Source organism: Mya arenaria, chromosome 13 (assembly GCF_026914265.1).
Source record: "Mya arenaria isolate MELC-2E11 chromosome 13, ASM2691426v1".
Classification (NCBI taxonomy): Eukaryota; Metazoa; Mollusca; class Bivalvia; order Myida; family Myidae; genus Mya; species Mya arenaria.
In genome coordinates, this window is record NC_069134.1 from 44010610 (window position 1) to 44028949 (window position 18340).

At 38.6% G+C, this 18340-nt stretch overlaps 1 protein-coding gene across 3 annotated transcripts in view; it reads left to right on the forward strand.

Annotated features, from left to right (window-relative positions):
- Positions 1–18340, forward strand: part of LOC128213491 (sodium-coupled neutral amino acid transporter 9-like) — a 63531-nt gene that overhangs the window by 14808 nt on the left and 30383 nt on the right. For 2 of the 3 annotated variants that reach the window (XM_052919232.1, XM_052919233.1), the window contains exons 2-5: positions 3473–3659; positions 4078–4163; positions 4794–4857; positions 13794–13887. In XM_052919232.1, the coding sequence (XP_052775192.1) occupies positions 3473–3659; positions 4078–4163; positions 4794–4857; positions 13794–13887 (431 nt within the window). Of the gene's footprint in view, positions 1–1072; positions 2935–3472; positions 3660–4077; positions 4164–4793; positions 4858–13793; positions 13888–18340 lie in introns of those variants that run through there. The other variant, XM_052919234.1, reaches the window with a different exon arrangement.

Genomic DNA, 18340 nt, shown 5'->3' on the forward strand with positions numbered 1-18340 from the left:
TCAATTTTTTTTAAATGGGGGTAGGGTAATTCAAACTTAAATAAAATGTTAGTTGGTAAATTTCTTTTAAATTTTGTATTTGAAACCACGAAATGATGCACATTGAGAAATTATCAAGTTGATCATAGTTTGAAATGATGCCCATTAGGGATGTGCTACCTTAATCAGGCATGCAGGCCTTGAACTAATCCTCCAAATAGCTGTAAAAAGTGCTTCCAGCTTTTACAACTTCAATGTGAGTGCAATAGACTACCTGACTACCTATACCATGTATATCTTCTATTAAATCTGATAAAATTAAAGCTCCCTTTATAATGCTTGTGTAGTGTACCATGAACAGAATTCTTATATAAGTTTTTTAAATAAAGTTTATATCCTTTTCCAAGATATGAGATCAGTCATTAAAAATTTATTAGGCTTACAACTTGTGGCATTATATAACATTAAATGTATAATTACTCTCTGCACGTTTTTAAACATGTGATGTTCATTTGACATTCATTTTTTTATTAGCTGTATTTGCAGTAAATCTTAGATTTGAGCACTGTCAACCCTTAATGTATGTTACTTCTGTGCACTAATGCTTTTCCTAGTTAAAGGGATAGTCCATAATCCTAAAAAATGAGTCTGATTTTTCATCAACAATTCCTGGTGATTGGTTGGAGAAATATCAGTTAAAATAGTAATAATAATAATTTATGACTTTATTTTAAACCTGCACTCTCACAGATTGAACGTTTTGACAACTTTTTTATTTTTTGTCTTGGAATAGGCAGATTTTTGTGTAACTATCTGCAAACCAGTGATAAAAGACTGATAACAAAAGATGAGATCGCAGATTTTCATATTTCCGCTACAAAATTGAAGTTTTATGCATTTTTCTTAAACGGTTTAAGTCATAAAAACATTAAATTTGGAATGGAAATATGAAAATCTGCGATCTGATCTTTTGTTAACAGTCGCTGGTTTGCAGATATTTACGCAAAGTTTGGTAACTCCAAGACAAAAAATAAAAAAGTTGGAAAACAGTAAATTTGTGAGAGTGCAGCTTTAATTGAATAAGATATTTGACACTTATATTTTCAATTTTGAATTTTAATCATTTTTAGCTCTACTGGCCAAAGGCCAGAAGAGCTTATGCGATGGTAATGTGTATGTAGTATGTGCATCCGTGCGTCCGTGCGGTCGTGCGTTCGTGCGTCTGTAAACAATTGCTTGTGAACACGATACAGTCTTCAGTTTTGATTGTATCTCGATGAAACTTGTACAGTATTTAGATATCCATTAGAGCTGGGTTCCTTTCGAAAACCAGCCAGATCCGCCCATGCATGCCTAGATTATGGCCCTTGATAGTATAAAAAAATGCTATTGTGTAAACAATTGGTTGTAAACAATTGGTTGTGAACACGATACAGTCTTCAGTTTTTATTGTATCTCAATGAAACTTTTACAGTATCTAGATATCCATTAGAGCTCGGTTCCTTTCAAAAACCAGCCAGATCCGCCCATGAATGCCTAGATTATGGGCCATGAAAGTTTTAAAGAAATGCTCTCTATTTTTAGCCAGGTCTGCATGAGCGAATTTTATTTTTAGCCAAGTTTACATGTACATGTAAATTCAAGTCTAGAGTTAAGGGAGACAATTTGCAAGTCTAGGATTTTGAGAGACAATTTGCTTTTTGCTTCTGCAGCTGATTTTGTCAATTACTCTGCCTTGTTCTTGTTGAAAGCCCAAAGGCCATTTTTTAGCTTTAAGTTCTGTAGTTTGCGCATTCATCTTAACAAAATTGGTTGTGAATGTTTAAGTTATGCACCTGGTGTCATTACTGGCCACACCCAGGGTTCACAGGTTTGGTAAACATAAATCTGGAAAGGTTTGAAAATCTTTTTGTGTGTTCGTGCATCCATCTCAGCACAATTGATTGTGAATGTTTGTTCAAATTGATCAATGTTGTCCTAGGATGCCCTTGACTTTGACCTTTTGACCAACTTTTTTTAACTTTTAAAACTACAGAAATTTTTACTATGAGTACAGTTTTGAAAGCATTTTTTTTTTGTCAGATGACTTTTACTTGGCACATATTAAAATAGTTCATGGAACTAATCTGCTTACAATACTTTCTGGGCTCAGATGTTGAACGTGCTACGTTTTCAGGTAAGCCAAACACAAAACATAAACCATATGTCTGTTGCCTTTTACCCATACATACATGCTCTGGATTGATATGACCACAAAGTAGAGCATAGGCCCTTTTGGGCCTCTTGTTTATTTAAGTAATTGATAAGAAAAAATGTTTATAATATGTATAGGTTAGAGTTTATTAAGTAATTTCATTGTAAATATTATAAATAATATTATATCAATAAGTAACCTAAGGAAGCGGAGCGCAGCACAGCGACCATGGTTTCTTATTCACAATGACATTACTAAATAAATTTTAACTGACTTAGTGTTAGCCCCTTCCAAATTGCATCAGCTTTAAAATAAATCTGTGCGCCTGTCAAAAAGACCTGTCAATCAATGGAAGATATTGAGACGTCATTTAAATCAGCGTTGACACGAAAATGAGCCTTTGCACAGGCCAACTGTAGGCGTTGCTATATGTGCATGTGCAGTTATAGGAATTTACTTTATCATGAAGAGCCATCTTCAGAAATAAGTAATGATTCTTAACAATTAAGAAACAAAACATTTAAAAAATCTAGTGCCCCTGATTGGCTGACAATGCAGGGCAAGCACTAAGTACACATTGTGTAAGGTGTGTCCCTTTAACATGGGAGTTGTTGAGATAAATGGCGAAGCAAGGCTGGAAAGTTAAATGTTCACTCAGATGCGCAATCAAATTGTATAGATAGACTTGGTCCTTTTTCTAAGGATAGAAATTTTAAAATGAAGGATACGTTGATACCACTTAAAGGAAACATTTTTTTGAGGTATTAAAATGGTGCATAATAATCAATTTTTCAGCTTACGTACAATTCAAAGACTTAAGAAATAAACAAGTTATCAGAAATAAATAACTTTTTCATAGTTTAGTTTTCAGCTAAAATAAATAATCAATGACTATGTATATTTGAGTAATATGAGTTAAACTCATTATATATATTTGGGTTATAATCGTCATTAAAGTTTGGAAATTTTGCTATATAGAAAGTATTAAGTGTAATTTTATTGGTTAATTTTTACCTTTAGATTTGTCTTTTAGTCGAATAAAGAAATGACTCTTTTTACATATAAGCACTATTGCTACTTATATAAGCAGATCTGGATGCTGTGTATTTGACACTTTGGATGAAAAACACAGCAAGCAAGAAATACATGAAACTTTCTGTGATATAAAGATCCCTTTTAAAAATATTCTGTAAATCAAACATTTTATGTAAGAAGTGTTTAAAGTTTTATTAGTGACCTGAAAACTATTGGATGTACAAATATGGTTTTGTGATAAATATGGATATTTTTATAATTCAGGGACCCTTCCCCTAAGCCAAAGCCATATTCTCCTCAAAAGACCGAGCGCATATTACGTAACCCTGTCACATTAAGTGGAGGCAGCAGCAGCGGCAGCAACTATGGCAGCACCGACAGCACCACCTCTGCCGTCATCAGCAGATACAAATACTACAGCAGACTTGCACCACATAGTGACAGCTCATTTGTAAGTGCTAAAAAATAGTGTAAATTATATTTATCAAATTATGTTGCCATTGTACAGAATTTCTCATTTAAAACATATTCTATTCATATGTCTTGTTTTTGAAAAAAGGCTTCACCGCATAGGTTCATGCAAAAAAACTATTTTTTCATTTAATGCATTATTGTATTTAGCTCTCACATCTGCGGGTTGCGTTCCACTATTACCTTACAGGCTAGGATCTCATGTGGAGAGCTATTTCCCACTCTTACGTAACGGGTTATGTCCCATTAATACCTTACAGGCTAGGACCTCCATGCGGAGAGCTATTCCCCACTCTTACATTACAGGTTATGTCCCACTATGCTACATAGACTAGGACCCACCATTTGGAGCAGTTATTCCCCACTCTTATATTATTTGTCCCTCTATTTCTCTACAGGTTATGCCCCATCATGTGGTACCCAGCGTGTTCCTTATCAGCAACATAAAAAAGACTAGTGGTTCCCAGCCTAGCTGGGTCACGGTGTAAGTTGCACTTCTTCTATTTGTTACACTCCGAGGATCAAATTGTACGGCATGTACGTCAGCTTTCTAAATTCAAATTAGATTCTGTATGAAGTTCTAACCACTTCAATGAGTTGTATACACTTGGAGATCCAACTGTTTCAAACCTTGCTTGAAAATGTGTGATTAATGATAGAAATGCTTAGATCATCAGGATTTGTTTAAACCTTGGCCTTGACTATAATTACGATAATTATGATAAATATATTGAGGGAAAACTTCTTAGGCGTAACACAAAAAATAGAACCCAGACGAATCGTGACAGTTTACTGTGTGAAAATGACATTGAGAGACAACTTCAGTAAAAAATCAATAAAAAAAATCAACCTATCTACCTTATAATTTTGGCAGTTAAAGCAGAAACTACCAATTAACCTGTATTTTCCAAAACTTTTATTAACTATGATTGTTACTTACCAAACAGTAGCAAATTCCATAAATTTTTAATATTGGAATTGCCAGTTTAATTTAATTTTGATATAGACTGGAAATTTGGTAAAGTTAGAAATTATCCTTGTCAACTGCATTTACTCGACCTTATTTTCCCATATATTGGTTTTTATGATTATATATTTAACTTCCATTGTTCAGGTTTTCTCTGTGGAACACTATGATGGGAACGTCACTGCTCAGTATGCCCTGGGCAATTAACCAGGTAAATGGAAATGTATACCTTCTGTCTGTTTATTCTATAAAGAAAAGTTGACAAAAAATACAAGGGTATATGGACATTCTTAAATTTTGTATTATTGGGCATTCGTGTTGACTGAGTTACATTTATGTTTGGTCAATATTAATTTTTTACTGTATGGTGTAAAGTGTTCAAATTTGGTATGCACATAGGTCATAGTGGTAGATGACCCTTTCATTCTTTAGGGTCATTTGGTCAAATTTGGGGTGTGTCCTATCAATATCTTTAAAACGACTTTGCATAGAGTCCACAAACTTGGAATACCCTAAATGACCCCTATTGATTTTAAGGTCAATGGATTGTATATTGGTAATATCCTGGTCACCTTGACTAGAACAAGTATTGGTACTCCTGACAGGTGACACTTGAATTAAGTAGACAACCAACAATGATAAGAATATTGATATTTGAAATAAATGCAACTAAAATTTAGCTTCTCTACATTTGAAATAAAAATGTTGTAGCCCTAGTGTCACCCTTGTCTTGCAAAACCTTCGACCCTAGTCATAAATATTCAAGATATTCAACATACGAAACTTGAAATACATGTAGCAAGAGACAATGTCCACATGTAAAGTAAAGATAACTCTGGCTCTAATTATTGTTGAGTTATGCCCCTTGCTTGTCAAACAAGCTTTAGCATAAGCTCCATGACACTACTGTATGTTAAGCGCACTTGTCACAAAACGGTACACAAAAATTAGCATAAGAGCTTTTAAGTTGTTATTTATCAAAATTAAATCAATATGACAATCATGAGATTTTATTTTATCATTATGTGACAGATAATTATTTTGAAATAAAAAGAAATTCCTTTGCAGTTTTTTAACTTATATAGGCAAAAAAATCACGTTGTCTTTGAAAAAAATTGCACTTACATAACCATTTTTTTAATGTTTTCTCTGACAGCTTTTTACACAATGACATAACAGTTTAAGTGCTTATGTAGTAAATGAATAAATTTATTGCACAGGTTTATTTGGTAACATTATGACTGCTTGTGACTGATAATGTTCATTTTTGTTTGCTCATATCATTTAATAAATCATTGATAGTCATAAATAAATTTAATTACTTTATTTTTCATTCTTCACTGATTTTGCTGACAACTGAAATGATGAGTCGACTACTTTTCACATAGTTTTTTAACCAAAGGTCACATATTAGAAGTTGTATCATGTCTTTAAGAATTATTTTTGAAATGGCAAAAAGCACAATGGTCTGCTGATTCATTTGTTTGGATGAATAACATCACTGTTCACTAAAAGTGCAATCCAGTTATTGAAAGATGTTATTGACAATATGGTACAGAACAGCTGTGTTGATAACTGTGGTTATGGGTGCAGTCACTTTTTCTAAATGTTTATTTCCTAAGGTAGTAAGACCCTAATGGGCATTAATTTAAACTATGATCAGCTTGATAAATTTTAAGTGTGTATCATTTTCTGGATTAAAAAATAAATAAATTTCCTCTCAAAAAAACTATTTTATTAGTTTGACTATTTGTAGAACAAAGAGGCTTTACTTCTACTGACGTAGACGTTGGCATCGCCAAACGGATAAAGTTTTAGGGCAGGGTGGCATTTTGACTTATCAATCTTATAACACTCATTCAATTCACTTAATACTTCACACAGATGTGAAGGACCATCACACAATGAGGTGTAACATAACTTTATTATCCTAAAAAAAAAAAATATGGCCCCTGAATGACTTAGGATCTTAGGATTTAATTTTAGGGCACATTGAGTCTGGTAAAAGTTTAAGGGTAAGTTGGGATTACTTCTTTACCCTTCATTCAATTGACTGAATACTTCACACAGTTGTTTACGGCCACAACACAATTATGTAACATAACTCCATATTTACTCTTAATACAAATTATGGTCCTTGATTGACTTTTTTTATTGCTTTTGGCAGGCACTTTTTTATATTTTCAACCAAAGTGAAACCTGGTTAATAACCTTGGTGTACGCCAACTCAACTATGGTATAGAATACTTTTAGTTAGGTTAGACATATTGTTACCAAACTTGGTATGGAGGAAATGTTCATGGAGGCTTAACATGGGGTTGCATTTCAGGCCCCTAGGGTGAAGGTCAAGGACACTATTAATACAAAAACTGAATCTCACAAGAAGGTTGAATTTCTTCAGTCAATCATTTAAATCCTGGTTTTGTCACATTGCGACATTTCTTGCTTATTTGTCTTTTTAACCAGGTTTTCACATAGTGAAACCTGGTTATTAGAATGGCGAACGTCGTTGTTTGGGCGGGCAGGCGGGCGGGCAGGCTGGCAGCCAGGTGGCGTCAAACTCACCTATGAAACTGAATAACTTTAGTAAGGATTGACATATCTTGACCAAGCTTGGTCTATAGAAAGACTTTATGGGTACCTTTCATGGGATTGCGTTTGAGGTCCCTAGGGTCAAGGTCAAGGTCACTGTTACTAAAAATAGAAAAACGGTTGAAACTTAATAACTTTAGTTAGGGATGACATATCTTGACTAAACTTGGTCTATAGAAAGAGTTTATGGAGACCTTTCATGGGATTGTGTTTGAGGTCCCTAGGGTCAAGGTCAAGGTCACTATTACTTAAAATAGAAAAAAAGGTTGAAACTGAATAACTTTGATTAGGGATGACATATCTTGACTCAACTTGGTCAACAGGAAGAGTTTATGGAGACCTTTCATGGGATTGTGTTTAGGGTCCCTAGGGTCAAGGTCAAGGTCACTGTTACTAAAGATAGAAAAACGGTTGAAACTGAATAACTTTAGTAAGGGATGACATATCTTGACTAAGCTTGGTCTATAGGAAGACTTTATGGGTACCTTCATGGGATTGCGATTGGGGTCCCTAGGTTCAAGGTCAAGTTCACTGTTACTTAAAATAGAAAAACGGTTGAAACTAAATAACTTTAGTTAGGAAATACATATCTTTACTAAACTTGGTGTACAGGAAGAGTTTATAGATACCTTTCATGGGAATGCGATTGGGGTCCCTAGGGTCACGGTCAAGGTCACTGTTACTAAAAATAGAAAAACGATTGAAACTGAATAACTTTAGTTAGGGTTGACATATCTTGACCAAACTTGGTCTATAGGAAGAGTTTATAGATACCTTTCATGGGATTGCATTTGGGGTCCCTAGGGTCAAGGTCACTGTTACTAAAAATAGAAAAATGGTTCAAACTGAATATCTTTAGTTAGGGTTGACATTTCTTGACAAAACTTGGTCTATAGGAAGAGTTTATGGATACTTTCATGGGATTGTGTTTTGGGGTCCTTAGATTCAAGGTCAAGGTCACTGTTACTAAAAATAGAAAAACAGTTGAAACTGAATTTAGTTAGGGTTGACATTTCTTGACCAAACTTGGTCTATAGGAAGAGTTTATGGATACTTTCATGGGATTGCGTTTTGGGGTCCCTAGATTCAAGGTCAAGGTCACTGTTACTAAAAATAGAAAAACAGTTGAAACTGAATAATTTTAGTCAGGGTCTACATATCTTGACCAAACCAGGTATAAAGGAAGAGTTTGTGGATACCTTTCATGGGATTGCATTTGGGGTCCCTAGGTTCAAGGTCACTGTTACTAAAAATAGAAAAACAGACACAGGCTGAAGTTCTTCTGTCAATCATTAAAAACCTGGTTTCGTTGCATTGCGGCGTTCTTGTTTATTATTTGAAAGGCAAATGAAACATCATTATTGTATTCATTGGTGTATAGTCGAGCGCACTGTCTTACGACAGCTCTTGGTTTAAAGTTGAATTACCCAACCTGCATTTTAGAAATATTGATAAATGAACAAATTTGGTAATAATTTGGTATCAGAGTGACAAGAAATACATTGCTTTCCAAAGTATAATATAACTGATCACATCATCAACAAATATAATCAAACTGTACTGAAATATAGCCATTATAACGGTATTACAATTTGAACATAATGTTTTGACCGCGTAAAAATTGTAACACAAAGTTTGAAAGCAAAATCAACAAGTTCTATGAATGTTCTTTGTTATGTCCCCCTTCGAAGAAAAGGGGTATATTGCTTTGCACATGTTGCGCCAAAGGTCAAGGTCACAGTGACCTTGAATGGTAAAAGGTTGTCCGTGTGATAACTCGACAATGACTGCACCCATTGCCCTCAAACTTGACTTGGAGATTGGGCCTGACCAGTACATGACCCCTATTGTTTTTGGGGGTCATCGGGCCAAAGGTCAAGGTCACAGTGACCTTGAATGGTAAAAGGCTGTCAAGAGTGATAACTCGACAATGCCTGCACCTATGGCCCTCAAACTTGACATGGAGGTTGGGCCTGACCAGTAAATGACCCCTATTGGTTTAAGGGGTCAAAGGTCAAGGTCACAGTGACCTTGAAAGCAAACTCGACAAATCCTGGACCTATGGTCATCAAACTTGACGCGAGCTTGGGCCTGACCAGTAGATGACCCCTCTTGACTTTGGGGGTCATCAGGCCAAGGTCAACGACACAGTAACCTTTATTGCAAAAAAGTTAACAAATCTTATTCCAGTGATATCTCAACAATGCCTGAACCTATGATCATCAAACTTGACACGGAAGTTGGGCCTGACCAGTACATGACCCTTATTGATTTTAGGAGTCATCGGGTCAAAGGTCAACTTCACAGTGACCTTGAGTGCGAAAATGGTGCGAGTGATAACTCGACAATGCCTGCACCCATGGCCCTCAAACTTGACATTTAGATTTTTGGTGACCCGCTGATGACTCCTATGGATTTTGAGGTCATAGAATCAAAGGTCATGGTCATAACACACTCTATCCTCACACTTTGAATGGTCATAATCTTAAAACTTCCTTAACGGCATCCAATGTCAGTGACAAATCAGTTGCCATTTCGGTCCAAGCATATTTCATTCATTTGTCCATATAATCCTGACAACATGGCGCTCAGAGGGGGGGCATAATGTTTGTCAAACATCTCTTGTTAATATTAACTTTAACCTTTTGGGAACAGAATAATGAAGTAACACAATATCTTTATGTCTCGGTTTAAAAAAATACAGTTTGAAATTCCCAACCAGCTATTTCAGCCAGGCCTGCAAGTAATGAAATCTTCAATGAAGCTTATAATTATGTGAAAAAAAAAGAAATTAATTACTCTTTAATTAAATTACATTTTAAACTTCTGTTACAGTAGTAAAATGTCAGTTAATGAAAAAAGCGAAGAAAAACAAAGAAAAGAAAAAATATTTGTGCGACTGGGTGGATTTGAACCTTTTCCATTGAAACCCTCAAAAGATTTGTAGTCCTGTGCTTATCAACACAGGCTAAAGTGTCAAAATTGAAGCATTTCAAGTGGAGGTTTTCATGAGGAGTGCGCTACCTAAATGCAGTTTGTGTGAAGTTCAGTTAGTGAATTGTTAAACATACCAGATGTGCAATGTTTATAGTGTGTTGAATTTAAAATGTACTTTTGATATTAAAACTTTACAACAACGATAACTTTTTGTGCATTCAGGCAATTATGCCTATAGCATACAAACAATTTACGAGCAAACTTTTAAAATTATTGAGAAACATAATAATAAAATTTGTACTCAAGACCAATGAAAGTTAAACAGTAGTAGTGATATATTTTGCAATAAAATGTAAATCTAGGATATTAATATAAAAAGTTAATAGAAAATTTAAGATAACAATTTGGTGAGCTGTACTACTCACCCAGGCATTGGCGCTGCACACGGATAGAGGTTTTGCTTGTCAGCAAGTATTTGGGCAACTACGAGAAGTATTGCATGGAAATTTAAAACAAGTGTTCCGAACCATCGAACCTACTTAACGCATAAAGTTAGATAACCCTATCTTTAATTATGCCCCCCTTCGAAGAAGAGGGGTATATTGCTTTGCACAGGCATGTCGGTCGGTCGGTCGGTCCGTCGGTAGACCAAAGCCTGTCCGAGTGATAACTCAACAATTCCTGGACGTATGGTCATCAAACTTCACATGAAGGTTGGGCCTGACCAGTAGATAACCCCTATTGATTTAAGGGGTCATCTGGTCAAAGGTCAAGGTCACAGTGACCTTTAATGGTAAAATAATTTTAAAGCTTGTCCGAGTGATAACTCAACAATGCCTGCACCCATGGCCCTCAAACTTGACATGGAGGTTGGGCCTGACCAGTAGATGACCCCTATTGTTTTTGGGGGTCATCAGGCCAAAGGTCAAGGTCACAGTGACCTTGAATGGTAAAAGATTGTCCGAGTGATAACATGACAATGCCTGCACCCATGGCCCTCAAACTTGACTTGGAGGTTGGGTCTGACCAGTAGCTGACCCCTATTGTTTTTGGGCTCAATGGGTCAAAGGTCAAGGTCACAGTGACCTTGAATTGTAAAAGGTTGTTCGAGTGATAACTCAACAATGCCTGCACCCATGGCCCTCAAACTTGACTTGGAGGTTGGGCCTGACCAGTAGATGACCCCTAAAGTTTTTGGGGGTCATTGGGCCAAAGGTCAAGGTCACAGTGACCTTGAATGGTAAAAGGTTGTCCGATTGATAACTCAACAATGCCTGCACCCATGGCCCTCAAACTTGACTTGGAGAATTGGCCTGACCAGGAGATGACCCCTATGGTTTTTTGGGGTCATTGGGCCAAAGGTCAAGGTCACAGTGACCTGGAATGGTAAAAGGTTGTCCGAGTGATAACTCAACAATGCCTGCACCCATGGCCCTCAAACTTGACTTGGAGGTTGGGCCTGGCCAGAAGATGGTCCCTATTGATTTAAGGGGTCATTGGGCCAAAGGTCAAGGTCACAGTGACCTGGAATGGTAAAAGGTTATCCGAGTGATAATTTGACAATGGCTGCACCCATGGCCCTCAAACTTGATTTGGAGGTTGAGCCTGGCCAGAAGATTGTCCCTATTAATTTTAGTGGTCATTTGGCCAAAGGTCAAGGTCACAGTGACCTTGAATGATAAAAGGTTGTCCAAGTGATAACTCAACAATGCCTGCACCCATGGCCCTCAAACTTGACATGGAGGTTGGGCCTGACCAGTAGATGACCCCTATTGATTTTAGGTCAAGGTCACAGTGACCTTGAAAGCAAACTCGACAATTCTTGGACCTATGGTCATCAAACTTGACATGAAGGTTGGGCCTGCCCAGTAGATGACCCCTATCGTCTTTGGGGGTCATCAGGCCAAGGTCAATGTCACAGTAACCTTTAACGCAAAAAAGTTAACAAATCTTCCCCCACTGATATCTCAACAATGCCTGAACCTATGATCATTAAACTTGACATGGATGTTAAACCTGACTAGTAGATCACCCTTATTGATTTTAGGATTCATAGAGCCAAAGGTCAAGGTCACAGTGATCTTGAATGGTAAAAGGTTGTCCGAGTGATAACTCAACTGCATCTGACTTGTAGATGACCCCTTATGATTTAAGGGGTCATCGGGTCAAAGGTCAAGGTCACAGTGACCTTGAACGAAAAAAACTTGTCTTGTGATAACTTGACAATGCCTGCACCCATGGCCCTCAAACTTGACATTAAGGTTTCTGGTGACCAGCTGATGACTCTGGATTTTGAGTTCATAGAGTCAAAGGTCATGACGGTCATAACACACTTTATCCTCACACTTTAATGGTCATAATCTTAAAACAGCAACAAATCAGCTGTCATTTCGGTCCATGGATATTTCATTCAATTGTCCATATAATCCTGACAACATGGCGCTCAGGGGGGGCATAATGTTTGACAAACATCTCTTGTTTAATGCATTTTTCACCCTTTTTAGCTTGCCTGAGCACAAGGTGCTGAAGGTGAGCTATTGTGATCAGTCTGTGTCTAGCGTGCATCTTTTGTAGTCAACAATGGGTTTAAACCACATTTCCATCTAAACCACTTGGACAAGTTTATGGATGTTTATTGGGTGGTGCCGTTTCAAATTTGTTCAAAGAGATGAATTCCATGCAAAACTCTCAGGTTGTCACGGCAACTGAAAGGAAAAAAACAATCTTCTTGATAATGCCTCCAGCTTAGATATTTAGTGTGTAATGTTTTCTACTGATCCTCTTCTAAGTTTGTTCAAAGTATGGCCATTGGGTCACCACTGGCCACCCCTGGGGGTCACAAGTTTCCTATAGACTTAATCCTGTCTCCAACCACAAGGCCCAGGGCCAGTATTCAATATTGATCTTATCCTTATCCTTAGACATGCTTCAGTTATTCCATTCAGCCAATTGGTCAGCTAAATATACTGGCCAATCAAAACACTAAGATTCTAATCTTAAACTTAAGTCAATCTATATTTGCTATGGAGTACAGCCCCTGATTTTTTTATAATTGTTAGATGAATCATATGATGGCTCTTTAGCTTTGTTCAAGTTATACCTCTGGGGTCAAAGCTACAGCAATGAAATTTGGACCATATGTACAATTTTGAAAAACAGATATCAATGTTGTCCTTTGATGACCTTGACTGGGACCTTTTGATCTACTTTCAACCATCTTACCTACTAAAATCATCAAGTGAGATAACTTTATTTTGCATATGATGTAAATAATGGCCCTTCACAATTCAACTTAAAAAATATGGAATGTAAAGGTTCTGCATTCAAGCAGGCATAAGTCGATATCACAGCAAACTACTTAATGTATTGCATTTAAACTTTATACAAGAGCTCCCAACCATGAATCCTTTAAAAGTTGGGAAAGAGTCAAGTGCGCTGTCTTTATGACACCTCTTGTTTAACTTCCTTTTCCCTTAATTCTGTAATGTAACATAATTAAATATAACTAATGGAGAAGCTTTAAAACTTTCTGGTCACGGATCTTGTTGTGAGTTGGGTTACCCCAAACAAACTATTTATCAAATGTGGCCTTAGTTAAGCATTGTTCATATGTTTCAGGCTGGTTTTGCAGCAGGGATTGCCTTCTTGCTGTTCATGGCAGGGATCATGTTATACACCAGCTACAGAATACTCGACTCTGTTAAGGGCCTCAGTAAGTTCCATATTATACAACAGCTACCGAATACTCGACTCCGTTAAGGGCCTCAGTAAGTTCCATGTTATACAACAGCTATCGAATACTCGACTCCGTTAAGGGCCTCAGTAAGTTCCATGTTATACAACAGCTACCGAATACTCGACTCCGTTAAGGGCCTCAGTAAGATCCATGTTATACAACAGCTACAGAATACTCGACTCCGTTAAGGGCCTCAGTAAGATCCATGTTATACAACAGCTATCGAATACTCGACTCCATTTAGGGCCTCAGTAAGATCCATGTTATACAACAGCTATCGAATACTCGACTCCGTTAAGGGCCTCAGTAAGTTCTATGTTATACACCTGCTATCGAAGACTCGACTCCGTTAAGGGCCTCAGTAAGATCCATGTTATACAACAGCTACCGAAGACTCGACTCCGTTAAGGGCCTCAGTAAGTTCCATGTTATACAACAGCTACCGAAGACTCGACTCCGTTAAGGGCCTCAGTAAGTTCCATGTTATACACCTGCTATCGAATACTCGACTCCGTTAAGGGCCTCAGTAAGATCCATGTTATACAACAGCTATCGAATACTCGACTCCGTTAAGGGCCTCAGTAAGTTCCATGTTATACAACAGCTACCGAATACTCGACTCCGTTAAGGGCCTCAGTAAGTTCCATGTTATACAACAGCTATCGAATACTCGACTCCGTTAAGGGCCTCAGTAAGATCCATGTTATACAACAGCTACCGAATACTCGACTCCGTTAAGGGCCTCAGTAAGTTCCATGTTATACAACAGCTACCGAATACTCGACTCCGTTAAGGGCCTCAGTAAGTTCCATGTTATACAACAGCTACCGAATACTCGACTCCGTTAAGGGCCTCAGTAAGTTCCATGTTATACAACAGCTACCGAATACTCGACTCCGTTAAGGGCCTCAGTAAGTTCCATGTTATACAACAGCTACCGAATACTCCACTCCGTTAAGGGCCTCAGTAAGTTCCATGTTATACAACAGCTATCGAATACTCGACTCTGTTAAGGGCCTCAGTAAGTTCCATGTTATACAACAGCTACCGAATACTCGACTCCGTTAAGGGCCTCAGTAAGTTCCATGTTATACACCTGCTATCGAATACTAGACTCCGTTAAGGGCCTCAGTAAGTTCCATGTTATACAACAGCTATCGAATATTGACTCCGTTAAGGGCCTCAGTAAGTTCCATGTTATACAACAGCTACCGAATACTCGACTCCGTTAAGGGCCTCAGTAAGATCCATGTTATACAACAGCTACCGAATACTCGACTCCGTTAAGGGCCTCAGTAAGATCCATGTTATACAACAGCTACCGAATACTCGACTCCGTTAAGGGCCTCAGTAAGTTCCATGTTATACAACAGCTACCGAATACTCGACTCCGTTAAGGGCCTCAGTAAGTTCCATGTTATACAACAGCTACCGAATACTCGACTCCGTTAAGGGCCTCAGTAAGTTCCATGTTATACAACAGCTACCGAATACTCGACTCCGTTAAGGGCCTCAGTAAGTTCCATGTTATACAACAGCTACCGAATACTCGACTCCGTTAAGGGCCTCAGTAAGTTCCATGTTATACAACAGCTACCGAATACTCGACTCCGTTAAGGGCCTCAGTAAGTTCGATGTTATACAACAGCTACCGAATACTCGACTCCGTTAAGGGCCCCAGTAAGATCCATGTTATACAACAGCTACCGAATACTCGACTCCGTTAAGGGCCTCAGTAAGATCCATGTTATACAACAGCTATCGAATACTCGACTCCGTTAAGGGCCTCAGTAAGTTCCATGTTATACAACAGCTACCGAATACTCGACTCCGTTAAGGGCCTCAGTAAGTTCCATGTTATACAACAGCTATCGAATACTCGACTCCGTTATGGGCCTCAGTAAGTTCCATGTTATACAACAGCTACCGAATACTCGACTCCGTTAAGGGCCTCAGTAAGTTCCATGTTATACAACAGCTACAGAATACTCGACTCCGTTAAGGGCCTCAGTAAGTTCCATGTTATACAACAGCTACCGAATACTCGACTCCGTTAAGGGCCTCAGTAAGATCCATGTTATACAACAGCTACCGAATACTCGACTCCGTTAAGGGCCTCAGTAAGATCCATGTTATACAACAGCTACCGAATACTCGACTCCGTTAAGGGCCTCAGTAAGTTCCATGTTATACAACAGCTACCGAATACTCGACTCCGTTAAGGGCCTCAGTAAGATCCATGTTATACAACAGCTACCGAATACTCGACTCCGTTAAGGGCCTCAGTAAGTTCCATGTTATACAACAGCTATCGAATACTCGACTCCGTTAAGGGCCTCAGTAAGTTCCATGTTATACAACAGCTATCGAATACTCGACTCCGTTAAGGGCCTCAGTAAGATCCATGTTATACAACAGCTATCGAATACTCGACTCCGTTAAGGGCCTCAGTAAGTTCCATGTTATACAACAGCTACCGAATACTCCACTCCGTTAAGGGCCTCAGTAAGTTCCATGTTATACAACAGCTACCGAATACTCGACTCCGTTAAGGGCCTCAGTAAGTTCCATGTTATACAACAGCTACCGAATACTCGACTCCGTTAAGGGCCTCAGTAAGTTCCATGTTATACAACAGCTATCGAATACTCGACTCCGTTAAGGGCCTCAGTAAGTTCCATGTAATAAACAGCTACCGAATACTCGACTCCGTTAAGGGCCTCAGTAAGTTCCATGTTTTACAACAGCTACAGAATACTCGACTCCGTTAAGGGCCTCAGTAAGATCCATGTTATACAACAGCTACCGAATACTCCACTCCGTTAAGGGCCTCAGTAAGATCCATGTTATACAACAGCTATCGAATACTCGACTCCGTTAAGGGCCTCAGTAAGTTCCATGTTATACAACAGCTACCGAATACTCGACTCCGTTAAGGGCCTCAGTAAGTTCCATGTTATACAACAGCTACCGAATACTCGACTCCGTTAAGGGCCTCAGTAAGTTCCATGTTATACAACAGCTACCGAATACTCGACTCCGTTAAGGGCCTCAGTAAGTTCCATGTTATACAACAGCTACCGAATACTCGACTCCGTTAAGGGCCTCAGTAAGTTCGATGTTATACAACAGCTACCGAATACTCGACTCCGTTAAGGGCCTCAGTAAGTTCGATGTTATACAACAGCTACCGAATACTCGACTCCGTTAAGGGCCTCAGTAAGATCCATGTTATACAACAGCTACCGAATACTCGACTCCGTTAAGGGCCTCAGTAAGATCCATGTTATACAACAGCTATCGAATACTCGACTCCGTTAAGGGCCTCAGTAAGTTCCATGTTATACAACAGCTACCGAATACTCGACTCCGTTAAGGGCCTCAGTAAGTTCCATGTTATACAACAGCTATCGAATACTCGACTCCGATAAGGGCCTCAGTAAGTTCCATGTTATACAACAGCTACCGAATACTCGACTCCGTTAAGGGCCTCAGTAAGTTCCATGTTATACAACAGCTACAGAATACTCGACTCCGTTAAGGGCCTCAGTAAGATCCATGTTATACAACAGCTACCGAATACTCGACTCCGTTAAGGGCCTCAGTAAGATCCATGTTATACAACAGCTACCGAATACTCGACTCCGTTAAGGGCCTCAGTAAGTTCCATGTTATACAACAGCTACCGAATACTCGACTCCGTTAAGGGCCTCAGTAAGATCCATGTTATACAACAGCTACCGAATACTCGACTCCGTTAAGGGCCTCAGTAAGTTCCATGTTATACAACAGCTATCGAATACTCGACTCCGTTAAGGGCCTCAGTAAGTTCCATGTTATACAACAGCTATCGAATACTCGACTCCGTTAAGGGCCTCAGTAAGATCCATGTTATACAACAGCTATCGAATACTCGACTCCGTTAAGGGCCTCAGTAAGTTCCATGTTATACAACAGCTACCGAATACTCCACTCCGTTAAGGGCCTCAGTAAGTTCCATGTTATACAACAGCTACCGAATACTCGACTCCGTTAAGGGCCTCAGTAAGTTCCATGTTATACAACAGCTATCGAATACTCGACTCCGTTAAGGGCCTCAGTAAGTTCCATGTAATAAACAGCTACCGAATACTCGACTCCGTTAAGGGCCTCAGTAAGTTCCATGTTATACAACAGCTACCGAATACTCCACTCCGTTAAGGGCCTCAGTAAGTTCCATGTTATACAACAGCTACCGAATACTCGACTCCGTTAAGGGCCTCAGTAAGATCCATGTTATACAACAGCTATCGAATACTCCACTCCGTTAAGGGCCTCAGTAAGATCCATGTTATACAACAGCTACAGAATACTCGACTCCGTTAAGGGCCTCAGTATGATCCATGTTATACAACAGCTACAGAATACTCCACTCCGTTAAGGGCCTCAG